Source organism: Nycticebus coucang, chromosome 19 (assembly GCF_027406575.1).
Source record: "Nycticebus coucang isolate mNycCou1 chromosome 19, mNycCou1.pri, whole genome shotgun sequence".
NCBI classification, from domain to species: Eukaryota; Metazoa; Chordata; class Mammalia; order Primates; family Lorisidae; genus Nycticebus; species Nycticebus coucang.
The window spans coordinates 45168908-45186943 of record NC_069798.1 but is presented as its reverse complement, the minus strand read 5'-3'; the positions used below and the strand labels follow the sequence as shown (position 1 = coordinate 45186943).

Below are 18036 nucleotides of genomic sequence, written 5' to 3'. Positions count from 1 at the left end.
GATGTTTTAAATTTTTATTTAAAATTTACAATCTAGTTAGATTCGCAGGGGTGTCCAACCTGTGGCCCATGGACCACATGCTTATTTCGTGAGAATTTATTTTGCCTATCTGTGGTGTCAGATGTTGTGAAAAGTATGCACTGACTTTTTTTTTTTTTTCTTTGCTGATCAGCTTTTTTTAGTCTTTGTGTATTTACTGTGTCCCAAGACAATTCTCATTCTTCCCATGTGTGACAGTGAGGAAAAAAATGTTTGGACACCCCTTGAGTTAGTTTTTACAGAACTAAAAATAAAGATATAAATCCACAAACATTTTTCTGTGAAGGGGTAATGCTTTGTGGTGACTTATGGTCCCTAATCCTGCTGTTGTAGCACAAAACCAGACAAAGATAGTTTATAAATGAGTGAGCATGGCTGTGCTATAGGCCACCTGTGAGCTGTGTTTTGGTAATAGCTAAAGTAAAAATGAGCAGATAGTCCATAAGAAGTAGTAGTCTCTTGTCAAATGGTTACAGTCTTAAAAGCCAGCTTAGTACAGTCATATATGTTGCTTAGCAGTGGGAATGTGTTCTAAGAAATGTGTTGTTAGGTTTTTTGGTTCTGTGACCCTCATGAAGTACTTATGTGAACCTAGATGGTTATAGCCTACTATACACCTAAGCTATTTGATGTAGCCTATAAACCTCTATAGTATGTAACCAGTTGTAACACAGTGGTAATGTTTGTGTATCTAAGCATATATCAAAATGTAGAAAATGTACAATGAAAACGTGGTATTATAGCTTTATGGGATCAACTTTGTACATGTGCTCCATCGTTGACTGGAATGTTGTTATATGGTGCATGACTGTAGTTAGAGTTTCTAGATGTTTCTAACAGTATTATAGTTAAACAAGGGACATTTTAAAGCCTCTGATTCCCTGGGCCATGTTCCTTCCACATCTCTTCTTGTACACATTTCAATAGACGTGGCTGAAAGTTAGTTGTGTCGTTGCCTTTGCTCGTACATGTTATCATTTGTGGGATGTCTTAGTCCATTTGTGGTACTGTAACAAAATACTTGAGACTCTTTAATTTACAAAGAACAGAAATTTATATCTCTCAGTTGTGAAGGCTAAGTAAGTCCAAGATCAAGGCGCCAGTGGGTTTGATGAGGGCTCAGTTTTTGCTTCCAAGGTCACACCTTCTAGCTGTGGCCTCATGTGGTAGAAGGGAAAAAGAGGCTGAGGGCTGTGCCTCTTTCATAAAGACCTTTATGCATTCATGGGGGAGGAGACTGATTACCTAATTACCTCCTAAATGCCCCACCTCTTAGTATTACTGCTTTGGAGATTAAGTTTCAACATGAATTTTGGGAGTCAATTTGATGGAATAAAAAATGAAAACTCAAGGGCGGTACCTGTGATTCAAAGGAGTAGGGCGCTGGTCCCATATGCTGGAGATGGAGGGTTCAAACCCAGCCCCGGCCAAAAACTGCAAAAAAAAAGAAAACAAAAACAAAATGAAAACTCATGTATTTGGTCGTAATTTTCTATTCCCGTCAAGCAGACCTGGGTTCACACCACACCTCAGTCACTTCAGAATGTGAGGCCTTTAACAGTTTGTATTAGGGTGGGAACTCACAGCACAGGCTGAGAAAGAATTCTCAGCAAAAAGATTAGCCCGGTTTAAAAAAAAAAGTTTATTTTACTTTCCAAGGGAAAAAGGCATGGTGTGAAAGAAAGAAGTGCCGGTCTTGAGAGTAAGAGTTATGATTTATGTGTATAGTTATTGCTGCAAAAGGATAGCAGGAGGCAGCTATGGAGCAGCTGTGTGTGTGCGTTTGTGTGTTTGTTTGTTTGTTTTTTCTCTGCCAGGTCAGTTTTATCAGTCTCCCTGGAATGTGGTCTGCCAGGAGTGAGGGGAAGGTCATGCCCCTTCTACCTTCTCAGCCTTTTGAAGTGCTATGAAAACAAACTCTTAAGCCACAGGTAGTTTATTAAACAAAGGGACAGTTGTGTGCTGTGATCTTTCTCTCATTTTTTCCCTATGAGGTAGTTTATTTTTCTCCATTAGATAGTTTATTAGCAATGCCATGCTTTCAGTTTGCGTAATCTCAATTAGCTTCAAAATGGACATGTCACTTAATAGTATTTGTATAAATATTAAGCAAGGTAAAGTCTTTTGTTTTTTTTTTCCCTTCTAAGGCAGAAGAGAATTTGAAGATGTGATTAGGTTAAGGATCTTGAGGGGAGGAGATAATTCTGTGTTATCTGAGTGGGCTGGATGAAATCACATGGTCCTTCTAAGAGGGACACAGGAGGAGCCAGAGGCAGAAAAGAGGTGATGAAGGAAATAGAAACTGGGGTGATGTGATCTGAAGATGGAGGAAGAGGCCACAGCTAAGGAATACGGGTGGGGGAGGGGCAAGAAAATGGATCCTTCCCCTCAAAACTTCCAGAAGAAACCAGCCCTGTTTTTTGTTTGTTTGTTTGTTTTGAGACAGAGTCTCATGGTGTCGCCCTTGCCTCAGCCTCCCAAGTAGCTAGGACTACAGGCACCTGCCACAACGCCCAGCTATTTTTTGTTGCAGTTTCATTGTCATTTAGCTGGCCCAGGCCAGGTTCAAACCTGCCACCCTCGGTGCATGTGGCCAGCGTTGTAACCACTCTGCTACAGGTGCCAAGCCAGCCCTGTCAATATTTTGACTTCAGTCCAATGACAATGATTACGAACCCGCCCAGGTCTGCCTGTATTCCTTAGCTATGGCCTCTTCCCCACAATTATAGAACAAATTTGTGTTATTTTAAGCCACTAAATGTGACAGTGTCAACAGAAAACTCAAACAGGGACAATATGAGAACAATTTCCCAGAATGGGCTTAAAAAATAATCATTATGGTTCCTCCCCTAGAAGACACTGCAAAATTTGAAAGGATTTAAAATTATAAAGAAAATAAAACATTTTGTATTTCAAACATATGTTCAATGTGGTCAGTTTCTATTTTCTTTTTCTTTTTTTTTTTTTTAATTATTGGGGATTCATTGAGGGTACAATAAGCCAGTTACACTGATTGCAATTGTTAGGTAAAGTCCCTCTTAAGCAAGGTAAAGTCTTAAAGTGATACCCCAGATTTTACAGTATATCAAATATTCAGTATATGGTATTTACTGTTGTTACTTTTGCTACTCAGGCCAAATGTTAATATTCAGGGTTGAACTTTGCATGGGGTAATCATGTTTTGGGAGACCATTTAGTACTGTGATTCAAAGCATTGGCATTAGGGTCTTCGTGTCACAGTTTATATTCTTTAAATACCAATTTCCTTACCTGTAAAACAAGGAAAATTTGTACCTCTCAAGGTTCTCATGTCAATTAGACAAGCATTTATCAAGCACACACTTATTAAAGTATTGCCATATTGCTTTTATAGTAAGCAATATTTTGCAGAGGTAGCGATAGGCCAATTTGGGTTTTACTCAGGCTGATCTGGAAAAAGTTACTTAATCTCTTTAAATCTGCATCTTAGCCCTTGTAAAACTGATCTGAATAATGACCTGATGGTTGTATGGATTAGACAAGTGATAACACACAGCATTTAGTATCTGGTTCAGAGCACTATTAATGTATAGATGTTGTAGATACATACATTTATTAGTCTGTTTTGTGCTGCTCTAAAGGGATGTGTGAAACTGAGTAATGTATAAAGAAGAGAGGTTTATTTGGCTCATGGTGCTGCAGGTTGAACAAAGAAGCATGGTATCAGCATCTCCTCCCAGTAGGGGCCTCAGGGAGCATCCGACAAGATGAGAGTGGAGGGGGAGCAGGCGTGTTATGTGGCAAGAGAGCGAGAGGGAGAAAGAGAGAAGGGGAATATCCACACTCTCTTCAACAGCCAGCTTTCATGAGAACTAATGGAGCAGAACTCGCTCATTACCTCTGGAGGGCACCACGCCATTTGTGAGGGATCTGGCCCCATGACCCAGACACATCCCACTCAGCCCTACCTTCAACATGAAAAATGTTAAAGCAGATTGTTTTGTTTTGTTTTGGTGCTGCTTCTGTATTTTTTAAGGTTCCAAAAAAATTCTTAGTGCTTTTTGAAGGATTAAAATATCAGCTCTTTGTGTTGTCATGTTCCCATGTTTTATTTGATTAGATTTTGACTTTTTCTGAGTCACTCAAACTTTATCTTCTTTTTCACTTCTTAACCTTGCTTGCTTCGATTTTTATGCAGATCCAGTTGACAGTTGAAAAAGAAGCTATGTCAGTTTTGGAATGTCAAGAATTTTCCCAGTATGGGCTGTGATTTTTGCTTTTCATTTTTCCAGTGACATTATTTGAAAAAAAAGGTTTCTTAGCAATTGTAGTCAATTAGGGTTTTTTTCCTTTTAAACAGAAAAAGTTATAAAAGGTTCTTGGTAGTTGTCTAAGGCTTGGTATATCCTGTCGGTTAGAGAAGTTAATGTTAAGCACAGATGGTCCCTGACTTACAGTGGCTTAACTTACAGTACTTTGACTTTGGGATGGCATGAAAGTGATATACACTCACTATTGTATTCAGTAAATTATATGAGATATTCAACTCTTTATTATAAAATAGGCTTTGTGTTAACCCACCTTAACTATAGGTTAATAGTTAACATTTGGGCTAGCACAACTCAGAACTGTACATGTTCTGAGTACTTTTAAGGTAGGCTAGGCTAAACTATGATATTTGTCAGGGTAGATGTATTAGATGCATTTTGACTTAGGATATTTTCAATTTACAATGGATTTATTAGAATGTCCCCATCATAAATTGAGGTGTACTTGTATTGATTTCATATTATTTTAAAGCTAGCTAAATTATATGTTGCTGTTCTAGCCATTTTCTTAATAAATGGATTAATCACCTTGGTGAGTACTTAAGCTATGATGTATTCATTTCAAGGAAATTAATGTAACTTCAAGGCAGATTTGTTCTTTTAAACTCTGCAAGAAGACTTTCTGCTTTATAAATAAACTGTATCTTTTGTCTCTAGTAATCTCTGGGACTGATGGTTATTTAGTTTTGGAACAGAGCATTTCAGTGTCCTGGTTAAATTTGTGTGTATTAGAGGATACAAATTTGTATCTATTGGAGGATACTGTCTCATCCAGTAGTATCAAAGACAAGCTATGTGACTTAATTCTTTTTAAAATGAAGTTTAACTGTAAATTGAAAGTTTGAATCTAAAATATAATTTTACATAAAATTAATGGTAATTGAGTTATACACATTACTTCAACAATATTTTTATTGTTTATATAAAGCCCTATCCAGAACATACCAATGTTGTATTTTTCTGTATTCCAGATAGCAGTCCTTTTCCATCGTCAATTCCACACACCTTCCAGATCAACTTTAATAGTTTGTACACGGCTCTATGTGAACAGCAGACCTCTGATCAAGCAACTCTCCTCTTGTATACATTGCTCCATCAGAATAGTAACATTAGAACATATATGTTGGCTCGCACAGATATGGAAAATCTTGTAAGTATCTTATCAAACACTTCATGCTTTTGTATTTTATAATATTTTACAGACTGTTTTTCCCCGTATGGGCTGTGATTTTTGCTTTTCATTTTTCCAGTGACATTATTTGAAAAAAAAAGTTTTCAAAGTCTGTTTGCCTAATTACCACAGTGGTGATAGTCAAGAGATTAATAGGGACATTGGACATGTCGCCTGTACCGGCAAAGGGTATGAGATGAGACAGCTCATGTTGAGATGCCCTCGCAGCACAGAACACAGTAGAGTCCCTGGCTGGTTTGACAAAGCTTCTCTGTCCTTGGGTGTTTAATAGCAGCCCATTGCCCATGGTTCAGCCTAAGTCCCCTGAGAAGAATCCTCCACAGCTGTCAAGAAAATTTTTATATCCTCTAGGTCCACTGTAGTTGCCAAGTGCCTGCCCATAAGGGTCATGTAATTAGTCACACTTGCAACATGTTCCTGAGGGGAATGCTTGAAAGGAAGGGTGGTTTTTCAACTCAGCTACCCAAGTGTTCTATTCCCTCTGAAAGGCTTAGACTTGAGAGCTCTGTACTCAGTTCTGGGAGTATTGTAGTTATTTTCAGGTACCCTTACCAGTCATTACTTAAATGTAGACTATCCTTCACTATGCATGTGAAATTAGTTCCCAAACTTTTACTCATAGACAAAAGCTTCTATAAGCAATCATTGATTTCCATTATAACTAATGTGTAAACATTAGTTCATCATTATCCATTTAAGGGGAAAGTAAGCTGCCTCACCAAGGTGCTAGTAATTGTTCAAATACATAGCACAGAGATAACTTTGGACTCTTTGTGCATTCATAAAAATGGGAATATTCCTCAGATAGGTAGCAGCTGGCTGACAGCAGCAGAATGTCCTCTCTGTGCCAGTTGTCATGGCTTGATAGCAGGATTTTCCAGATGTTTGGTTGCTGTTTTTATCAGTGCTAAATCTAAAATACTGTGCAAGTAGGGAGGAAGCATGGAATATTACAATTCACATTCTAAATCAAGCCGATACTAAGAACAAAAATGTGATGAAAAGACCTGTGTCCACACCAGCTATACATGGGAAACATTAGAGTAAATAGCAAAATTGGGAGTAAAAGTATACTGCTCATGTGAGTGAAAACTAATAAAGAGAAGGCTGGTTTCCTGATGGTTGTGTGCATAAGCACAGGCACAATTCTGAGTGTGATGCACCTAAGGTTGCAGTCCCCAATGCCCCGGCTTGCTGGGTGGTATATGTCCCGGGCCTGTGAGGAGCCAGGCCTCCGAGCTCTGCCTCCCTGACCCCCATCCCCACATCCCTGTTCCCTCCATGGGAAAATTGTCTAGTATGAAACCTACAAGGCCACACAGCACGAGGCGAGCTCCCAGTGATGGAGCAGAGCAGCTTCATCTGTGTTTACTACCTCCAGCTGCTCCCCATCGCCCCCACCACTGCCTGAGCTGACCCCTGACTCCTCCTACCCACATCTCTGCCCCTCATCTGTGGAAAAGTTGTCTTCCGTGAGACTGGTCCCTGGTGCCAAAAAGATTGGGAACTGCTGACCTATGGGAAATACTGACAATAAGCAGATAGCTGGTGACATCACCTGATTGAGAAGGTTCCGGGGTAAGGATATGGGAATAGAAACATGATGTAGAGAGCAGCTGTCTCTATTGGATGAGATGTACCAGTAGAAAGTGAAAGGATTTTATTTGGGGGAGTGGGGTAGGGTTTCCTTTTTTTTGTTTTTAATTTTTAATTTTCTTGTGTAGACTACTTTGGTAATTTCTTAATTTGTATCTTTATCTTTTTGTCTTTCTTCTACAATAAATATTTGTTGAGGCTATGGTGAGAAAATGTTATTAATAGGAAATTTACTGTGCTGATTTTGTTTTATTGTTGCTTACTACAAAACGACAGTTCTTTTATCTTGTCTTTTATATTGAGAAGATAATGTTTGACACAGGACGGTGTTTCCAAGAAGACTTACTTTGTGTGAGTCCTGGTAAGGGTGGAGGCAGACCTGCCTCTCTTCAGTGGCACATGCTTCCTGGCTTGGATCCTCTCCTCGATGGTCTGACTCACTGCTATTTGACTTGCTTTAACTAAGGAAGACTGTTTATTAATCTAATATAACTTCTTGTGATACATTTCAATCAGCATCTATTAGAATAACCATACAGGGGCTCTTAAATTTCTTTTTGTGTTTATGCATAATGTCTAGAGGAGAATCCAAGTGCTTGATTATTAAAAACAGGATTTAAGAGGGAATTCTTTTTAGAAAAGCCAATTATGGACCTGATTTTTATTATTTTGTTATCTCAAGCAAAGTAGACATTTGAAATACTCATGATTCTTTTAGCTGTGACAACCTATTTATGCCTTGCTTAAGCAAAAAGGAGAGTGTATGCACAAATGAAAAACTCATGAATTGTTTTGACTTCAGTCATGGCTGTTTCTAGGATCTAAAGATAATGATGTCCAGGCTCAGTCTTTCCATCCCTTGTCTCTGCTTTCCACAGCTTTGGCCTTATTCTCAGGCACTTTCTGAATGGAAAGAGCGATGCCTCCAGCAGCTCTGAGCATATGTGCATCTTAGGACTCCTGAGCTAAAAGAAGGAATAATTATGTATTTATTCACCCACAAAAATTTCATGAGAGGCTCCAGTCATCTCTCTGTGGTCTGTGTGCCCTTCTCTCTTTTTTATTTTATTTCTTTATTTTTGAGAGATGTGGGTGTCTCACTCATGCTCATCTCTAACTCCTGAGCTCAGTCCACCTGCCTCAGTCTCCCAAAGTGCTGCGATTACAGATGTGAGCCCACCACGCCCGGATAGCAGTAAGCTTTTTGTTAGGCATGTGAAACCCGAAGGTAATTCAATTGGGTGAATCACTTGGCTCACTGGAATATTAGTTTCTGCGCCCAAGAACATTAGTAGCAACAAAAATATGGAACGCTTCACGAATTTGCGTGTCATCCTTGCGCAAGGGCCATGCTAATCTTCTCTGTATCGTTCCAATTTTGGTATATATGCTGCTGAAGCGAGCACTGTGTGCCCCTCTTAATGTCAGCTGCCATAGCCACCAGGAAGTTCCTTATACTCTGAAAACTGTAAAATATTGTTAAAGAAATAGAAAAACACACCATGTTCATTGATCACAACGTTGAACATTGTTAAATATGACAATGTTCCCCCAACTGTTTCATATATTTAAATTAACATAATACCAATCAAAATCCCAGATGATTTCTTCATAGAAGTCAACAAGGTAGTTCTAAAATTCATATGTTCAAGGGAACCGAAGTACCCGAAGCAATGCTAAACAAGAACAATGTAGGAAGACATACATTTTATTTCAAAACTTAATACAAAACAACAGTCATCAGTACGGGGTGGTAACTAGGCCAAGGATAGACATGATAGATTAATGGCATTCAGAGTCTGAAAATAAACCCATATACCTATGATCAGCTGACTTTTAGATGGGGTGCCAAGACCAAGGTGGAAAGGTAGTTTTTAAGATGTGGTGGATGGTCACTTGTAAAAGAATAAAGTTGGGCTTTTACTTCACTTCATATACAAAGTGAATTCAAAGTGGATCAAAGACCTTTAAAAAGAAGTAAAACTATAAAAGTCTTAGAAGAAGACACAGGAATAAATCTTTATAACCTTGGATTTGGCTAATGATTCTTGGATATAACAACAAAGGCACGAGCAACCAAAGAGAAAAACAGATAAACTGAAGTTCATCAAAATGAAATAGCATTTGTGCTTCTAGGGACACTGGCAAGAAACTGAAAAGACAACCAACAGAATAGGATTAAATGTTTGCAAATCATATATAGATAAGGGACTGCACCTAGAATATGTGGAGAACTTTGTAACTCAAAAGGACAACCCCATTAAAAAGTGTGTGATCTAAATAAACATTTCTGCAAGAAAGACATGCGAATTGCTAATAATAAACACTTGAGAAAGATAATTATGATCATTAGTCATCAAGTAAATGCAAATCAAAACTGCGGTGAGATGCCACTTCATACCCAACGTATGGGTGTCATCAAAAAGTTAGATAATATGTAGTGACAAGTGTCGGTGACCATGTGGAGAAATCTGATCTCTTATACACTGCTGGTGGGGAATATAAAACAGTGAAAGTGCTTTGGGAAGTCTGACAGTTCCTGAAATAATTAAATAGTTATGAAATTACCCAGCAATTCTACTGCAAGGTTTATACCAAAGATAAATGAAAATGTGTTTACAGAAAGACTTGCACATGAATATTTATAGCAGCATTGGTCATAATAGCCAAAAAGTGGAAACAATCCAAATGTCCAGCAACAAAAGAATGAATAAATGAAATATGGTGTATCTATACAATGGAATATTATTTGGCATGAGATCCTGATATATACTATATACAGAGGAGCCTTGATAATCATGCTTAGGGAACAGGTCGTCACAGAAGTCTGTGTGTTATGGTTCTGTTCATATGAAAGTCAAGGATAGGGAAATACATTGACAGAAAGTAATTCCTTTGAATGTTTTGAGGTGGATTGGGAGAGGTGACAGCTGAAGTGTATGAGTTTTCTTTTTGAGGTTATTATTCTAAAACTGACTGTGGTGAGGGTGACAGGTATTTGTGAATAAACTGAAAACCACTGAATTGTATACTTTAGATGGATGGGTTGAATGATATAAAAATTGTATCTTAACAAAAATATTTAAAAGAAATAATTGAAGGGCTGTTCACATATAGTCCCATTGGACCTCTTGATTATTCCTATATTATTAAGTACTTCTAGGTCTAAGCTATTTACAAGTCTACTTTGTCCAATAAATTATAGACTTTTGAAAATGTTTTTGGTACCATGTAGGTATTATGTTCTGTAGTCAAGATGTGTTTCTTATAGACTTAGCCAGAAAAAAGAACAATGTGACAAAGTACACAGTCGTGCGTTATTTAGTGACAAGGATATAGTTTGAGAAATGCATCATTATGTAATTTTGTCAGTGTATGAACATTGGGCTTACCCAAACCCAGATGGATAGCCCACTACTCACCTAGGCTATATGGTATAGCCTCCTGCTCCTAAGCTACAAACTTGTATAGCACATACTCTAGGCCAGGCATCTTCAAACTGCGGCCCGCGGGCCACATGAGGCGGTGTGATTGTATTTGTTCCAGTTTTGTTTTTTTAATTCAAAATAAGATATGTGCAGTAGGCATAGAAATTTGTTCTTAGTTTTTGTTTTTTTTAAACTATAGTCCGGTCCTCCAACGGTCTGAGGGACAGTGAACTGGCCCCCTGTTTAAAAAGTTTGAGGACGCCTGCTCTAGGCACATGTCACCCAGTGGTTAAGCATTTGTGTATCTAATATATCTAAACTTAGAAAAGGTAGAATAAAGAGTACAGTATTACAATCTCGTAAGACTCCCGTGGTACTTATGGTTCAGTGTGCATTGAAAGGGCACATGACTGTGTATTGAAAACTGAAGAATCAGAATGAACAAAGGTTGAATTAAATGCCTATAAATTTAACCATGTTATCAAGGTAATGTGGAGTGTAAATGCAGTGTATTATATTTGACATAATGTCAGAAGTACCTTCGTAGGCAAGAGTACAAAGAAGAAAGAGCAGTGATTATTTTGGTAACTGTGGCACACTTAGTTCCTAGAATTTAGTAATGCTCATATCCTGAACTTCATAATTTAGGAGAAGTTTTAGCTATGACTTGTAAAAAAATAAAACACCCAGGACCATACTTTAAAGTTGCCTACGGTAGATGTGCCTCTATGGTATGCCCCACTGTGCGATTTTTTGTGTCCTGTTTTTGTGTCCTGTGTTACAGGTGATAGAATTTTTGCTTCTTTTCTAGCTTTCAGTTAATTATGTTCATGATAGTTTCATAAGATATGACACATAGTAGGTAGGCTGCCCATACATAATAGTTATTTTACTTAATTTAGTAAAGAATGAACACATTGAAGGTATCAAAGCGATGATCTAAAATAAGCTATTATTGGTTTGGTATGTAAACAGGATCTAAAATGAAATGTTTGACAGATAAACTGAAGAGCAAATCTTGACATACATGTTGAGAACATGCACCATGGGTTGCAATAATCTGTTTAATTACATGTTTATTTGAAATATATTTTTTTATCAGTATGAAATCACAAGTGATGCTAAGCACATAAATTAAAGTGTTCATTTCTGAGCAGCTGTTCTCCCCTCCTTTTTTGGTTAGGTTGGGGGAAAGTGATGTGACTTTTTTCCAAAACAAACCACGAGCCTAGATAGTATCTGCTATCCAACCTTTATGTTAGGTAGACATTCTGAGACCTTCATAAAGTTAGTGATGGTTTTCTCTCCTGCTGTCTTAGCTAAACATACGGAAAGTTTATTCAATAAAAAGAGAGTTTGCATAATTTTTTTTTTTTACAGAAAAAATATAACTGTGATATTAAAGCAAAGGATCCAAAATAATAGTGTAAAGAATGAAAACATTTGGACTTACAGTAAAGTATTGAAATAGTCAATTATAATTTTTATTCCCTAGGTTTTACCAATTCTTGAGATTCTATATCATGTTGAAGAAAGAAACTCACACCATGTGTATATGGCCCTTATCATATTGTTGATTCTCACCGAAGATGATGGCTTCAATAGATCTATTCATGAAGTGGTAAGTCATTGTTACTTGGACTAGAATTAGAGTAGGGAATAGACATGTCCTTCCACAAAACTGATTGCAGTCTTAGCGTTTCTTCTTCTTCTTTTTCCTGGTAGCTGTTTCTGTGAGAACCTGGATTAGAGAGGGTGTGTCTGTCTTCAGATTTATGAAGTGGTGCTTTCCCCCCACGAGTCACTGTTAAAAACTCTAAGAACGGTTCCTTAGTAATTGATGCAAATGCTGTTGCTGCTACTGGGTTCATTCTTCTCCACCGTTTTGTTCCCACTTTTTAACATGGCACAGGTTGTCCAACAGGTTTGTCCCTTGCATACAGGACGAGAGAAGGACTCAGGAACAAAGGGAGAAGATTGAAAAGTTATGTTTTATATTTGTGTATATATATTTTTAAAGACCCTAAGGTAATTTAAGTCTTAAAATTTTGATCCTCTTGGAGAGTTTCGTTCCCAGACTGGTTTTATCTTTCTCTTTGGCTATTGCTTTATATTCAAGTAATACAGGTACACACATACATAGTTTAAAAACTTATATACAAGTGTGAGGTTTTAAAGAAAAATAGCAGACCCATGTCCACTCTTTCCTACTCTCCAAAGACAAATACTTTTAGCCTTGTCCATGTTTAAAACATGCTTATTTCTTAATTTTCCAGGTATGGATGTTGAGTGTTCTGTCTTCAGGGGGACGATGCATCGTTACCCTCCTTCCCGCACCTGTGCCTTCCCACGTGGTGTTCTGTGCACTCGCCGGCACGTAGGCTTTTTCCTTTTTCCATCTTACATCAGTTTTTGGATAACTCAGCTTTTATATTATTGTAATTGTCTTAGCTGTTATTCTTCACTCAACTGTGTAGTGTGGCATGATTCTGTTTCTTTTCTTAGACACATTTTAGTGTCTCTGTAGTGCATCGTTGCCTTGTTTCTTGTGAGCCAATCATAAATTTAGACTCCAATACTTCAACAGAACTGAGAATCCCCTCAAAATATATTCAAACACATATTTCTTGGATTTTCTTCTTGGATGCTTGTTGTCGGCTACGCTGCAAGCTTTGTTGAGTGTTAGGTGATCCTGGCTGACCTGCTCATCTGTGGGAACAAGCCCTACAAAGTCACCTGCAAGTTGTGCATGTGGGCAGGGCTCACATACCATACCCAGCTCCACAGAGCCTTTCTCTGGGACTCTTACTCTGTCGAGGAGTGTCCAACCTTTTTCATCTCTCTTACAGATGTACTTTTTAAGTCACGTACAGACACTTTTGCTTTCAAAATCTTAATGATTCGCAAACTTAGTTATTTAAGGTTCAGATTGTAAGGGCAGTCTGAGTAAGTAATCCTTGGTTACTGAGTTTTGTGTAGTGAGATTCATGATAGTAAAGGTAAAGATCTACATTGTAACATTGTTTTTAATAGGTAAATAACTGGAAATAACCTAAATTTTTATCAATAGAGGAATGGATTCAAAATGCAGCCTGCTTGTATACTACTCTATAGCCGTTATAAGGAATGACGTCGACTTGTATGTAACAGTGATATTTGAATGATAGAACTAGTATGGCATTAACATCCGTTGATAAGAATAGGTGTGGCCATCGTACTTTGCTGAAAGTGGCTTGAGGCAGCAGCTATTTACTAATTTAGAAGTATTCCATTTTTTAAAATGACTAGTATTAAACTTCAGCATACTTTGTAAATATTCTTTTTATATGCATTAATATAGATGGGTTACAAAAACTTTTTTTTAAATTAAATCATAGCTGTGTACATTAATGCAATCATGGGGTACAATGTGCTGCTTTTATATACAATTTGAAGTATTTTCATCAAACTGGTTAACATAGCCTTCCTGGCATTTTCTTAGTTATTGTATTCAGACATTTATATTCTGCATTTAGTAAGTTTCACATGTCCCCTTCTAAGATGCACCGTTGGTGTGGTCCCACCAATTGCCCTCCCTCCCCCCATCTTCCCTCCGCCCCTCCTTCTCCACTTTCCCCTTCATCTTGGGCTATAATTCAGTTATAGCTTTCATATGAAAGCTATAAATTAGTTTCATAGTAGGGCTGAGTACGTTGGGTACTTTTCTTCCATTCTTGAGATACTTTACTGAGAAGAATATTTTCTACCTCCATCCATGTAAACATGAAAGAGGTAAAGACTCCATCTTTCTTTAAGGCTGCATAATATTCCATGGTGTACATGTACTAGAATTTATTGATCCATTTGTGGGTCGATAGGCACTTGGGCTTCTTCCATCACTTAGCAATTATGAATTTGGCTTCAATAAACATTCTGGTACAAATATATTTGTTAATAATGTGATTTTTGGTCTTCTGGATATATACCTAGTAGAGGAATTATAGGATCTAATGGCAGGTCTATTTTTAGATCTCTTAAGTATTCTCCAAACATCTTTCCAAAAGATATTAGTTTGCCTTCCCACCAGCAGTGTAGAAGTGTTCCCTTTTCTCCACATCCACGCCAACATCTCTGGTTTGGGGATTTTGTGATGTGGGCTAATCTTACTGGAGTTAGATGATACCTCAAAGTAGTTTTGATTTGCATTTCTCTGATGATTAAGGATGATGAGCATTTTCTCATGTGTCTGTAGGCTGTGTGCCTATCTTCTTCAGAGACGTTTCTCTTCAAGTCCCTTGCCTACCTGAGATGGGATTACTTGTTCTTTTCTTGCTAATAGGTTTGAGTTCTCTGTGAATTCTGGTTATTAAACTTTTGTCAGAGACATAACCTGCAAATATATTCTCCCATTTTCAGAGCTGTCTGCTTGCTTTACTTACTATGTTCTGGGCTGTGTAAAAGCTTTTTAGTTTGATCAGGTCCCAGTATTGTATTTTTTATGCTGCTTCAATTGCCCGGAGGAGTCCTCCTCATAAAATATTCACTCAGGCCGATTCCTTCAAGAGTTTTCCCTGTACTTTCTTCTAGTATTTTTATAGTTGCATGTCTTAAGTTTAAATCTTTAATCCAGTGAGAGTCTATCTTAGTTAAAGGTGAAAGGTGTGGGTCCAGTTTCAGTCTTCAACAGGTCACCAGCCAGTTCACATACCACCATTTGTTAAATAGGGAATCTTTTTACCCACTGAATGTTTTTAATTGGTTTATCAAAGATCAAATAACGGTAAGTAGCTGGGTTCGTCTCTTGGTTCTCTATTCTGTTCCATACATCTACCTCTCTGTTTTTGTGCCAGTACCATGCTCTTTTGATCACTGTCAATTTATAGTATAGTTTGAGGTCTGGTAGCATGATTCTTCCTGCTTTGTTTTTATTTCTGAGTAATGTCTTGGCTATTTGAGATTTTTTCTGATTCCATACAAAACAATGTATTATTTTTTTGAGATCTTTAAAGTATGACAATGGAGCTTTAATAGGGATTGCATTAAAATTGCATATTGCTTTGGGTAGTATGGACATTTTGACAATGTTGATTTTTCCCAGCCGTGAGCATAGTATGTTTTTCCATTTGTTAACATTTTCAGCCATTTCTTTTCTTCGAGTTTCATAGTTCTCTTTATAGAGATCTTTCACGTCCTTTCTCAGGTAAACTCACAAGTATTTCATCTTCTTTGGCACTACTGTGAATGGAATAGAGTCCTTGACTGTTTTTTCAGCTCGGCTATTGTTGGTATATATAAAGGCTACCGATTTATGAGTGGTGATTTTGTAACCTGAGATGCTGCTGTATTCCTTGATCACTTCTAAGAGTTTCGTAGTAGAATCCCTGGTGTTTTCCAGATACACAACCATATCATCTGCGAAGAAGGAAAGTTTGATCTCTTCTGACCTTATATGGATACCCTTGATTGCCTTTTATTCCCTAATTGCAATGTTAAGGAGCAATGGAGACAATCTGCAACCTTGCCTGGTTCGTGATCTGAGTGGAAATGATTACAATTTAACTCCGTTGAAAACGATATTGGCTGTAGGTTTGCTGTAGATGGCCTCTATCAGTTTAAGAAATGTTCCTTCTATACCCATTTTCTTTTTTTAAATCATAGCTGTGTACATTAATGCCATCATGGGGCACCATACACTTGTGTTATATACCATTTGACATATTTTGATCACACTGGTTAACATAGCTTTCCTGGCATTTTCTTAGTTATTGTGTTAAGACATTTATATTCTGCATTTAGTATGTTTCACATGTACCCTTGTAAGATGCACCGTAGGTGTAATCCCACCAATCACCCTCCCTCCCTCAATCCTCCCCCCTCCCTCACGTCCCTCCCCTCCCTCTTCCCCTTCCCCATATTCTTAGGTTATAACTGGGTTATAGCCTTCATATGAAAGCCATAAATCAGTTTCATAGTAGGGCTGAGTATACCCATTTTCTTAAGTGTTCTGATCATGAAGGGATGCTGGATATTATCAAAAGCTTTTTCTGCGTCAATTGAGAGAATCATGTGGGCATTGTTTTTTAATTTGTTTATGTGCTGAATTATATTTATAGATTTATGTATATTGAACCAGCCTTGAGACCCTGGGATAAAACCCACTTTGTCATGGTGTATAATTTGATGTGTTGCTGGATTCTGTTTGCTAGGATCTTGTTGGATATTTTTGCATCAATATTCATTAGTGATATTGGTCTATAATTTTCTTTTCTTGTTGGGTCTTTTCCTGGTTTGGGGATCAAGGTAATGTTTGCTTCATAGAATGTGTTGGGTAGTATTTTTTCTTTTTCTATGTTTTGGAAAAGGTTGAGTAATATAGGTACTAGTTCCTCTTTAAAGATTTGGTAGAATTCTGTTGTGAAGCCATCTGGTCCTGGGCCCTTCTTTTTAGGGAGATTTTGTGTGGTTGATGCTATTTCAGAACTTAATATAGGCCTGTTCAACATTTCCACTTGATTCTGGCTAAGTCTTGGAAGGTGGCATGCTTCCAAGTATTGGTCAGTTTCCTTCAGATTTTCATATTTCTGAGAATAAATTTTCTTGTAATATTCCTTAAGGATTTTTTGAATTTCTGAGGAGTCTGTTGTTATTTCGTCTTTACCATTTCTGATTGATGAAATTAGAGATTTTACTCTTTTTTTTTTTTCCTGGTTAGGTTAGCCAAAGGTTTGTCTATTTTATTGACCTTTTCAACAAAACAACTTTTTGATTTATTGATCTGTTGTATAAGTCTTTTGTTTTCAATTTCATTTAATTCTGCTCTAATTTTGGTTATTTCTTTTCTTCTACTGGGTTTGGAATTGGAGTGTTCTTCTTTTTCCAGTTGCTTGAGATGTCCCATTAAGTTGTTAACTTCCTCTCTTTCCTTTCTCTTGCGGAAGGCTTGCAGTGCTATAAATTTCCTTCTTAGGACTACCTTTGCAGTATCCCAGAGGTTCTGATAATTTGTGTCTTCATTATTGTTTTGTTCCAAAAATTTGGTAATTGTCTTCTTAATCTTGACTATGACCCAGCTATCATTCAGCATAAGGTTATTTAGCTTCCATGCTTTTGTGTGAATATGCGGATTCCTGTTGTTACTGAGTTCAACAGGTATGTTGTTGAACTTCTTACTTTTATTCAATGATGGTCTGAGAAGATGCAAGGAAAAATTTCTATTCTTTTAAATTTGCTGATGTTAGATATGTGACCAAAGATGTGAACAATTTTGGAGTATGTTTCATGGGCTGATGAGAAGAACGTGTATTCAGTTTTGTTAGGATGAAATGTTCTGTAGATGTCTGTTAAATCCAAATGTTGAATGGTTAGGTTTAAATCTAAAATTTCTTTGCTTAGCTTCTTATTGTAGGGTCTATCCAACACTGCTTAAAGGGGTGTTGAAATCTCTGATTACTATGGAGCTGGAGGAAATCAAGTTGCTCATGTCTGTTAGAGTTTC

At 37.4% G+C, this 18036-nt stretch overlaps 1 protein-coding gene and 1 non-coding gene across 3 annotated transcripts in view; one reads left to right on the top strand and one right to left on the bottom strand.

Annotated features, from left to right (window-relative positions):
* Window positions 1-18036, top strand: part of DYM (dymeclin) — a 449579-nt gene that overhangs the window by 169424 nt on the left and 262119 nt on the right. For both annotated transcript variants that reach the window (XM_053571937.1, XM_053571938.1), the window contains exons 10-11: window positions 5318-5496; window positions 12058-12183. In XM_053571937.1, the coding sequence (XP_053427912.1) occupies window positions 5318-5496; window positions 12058-12183 (305 nt within the window). The remainder of the gene's footprint in view (window positions 1-5317; window positions 5497-12057; window positions 12184-18036) is intronic.
* Window positions 8434-8540, bottom strand: LOC128572140 (U6 spliceosomal RNA). The gene has a single exon (XR_008376053.1). It is a non-coding gene; the product is annotated as a U6 spliceosomal RNA (small nuclear RNA).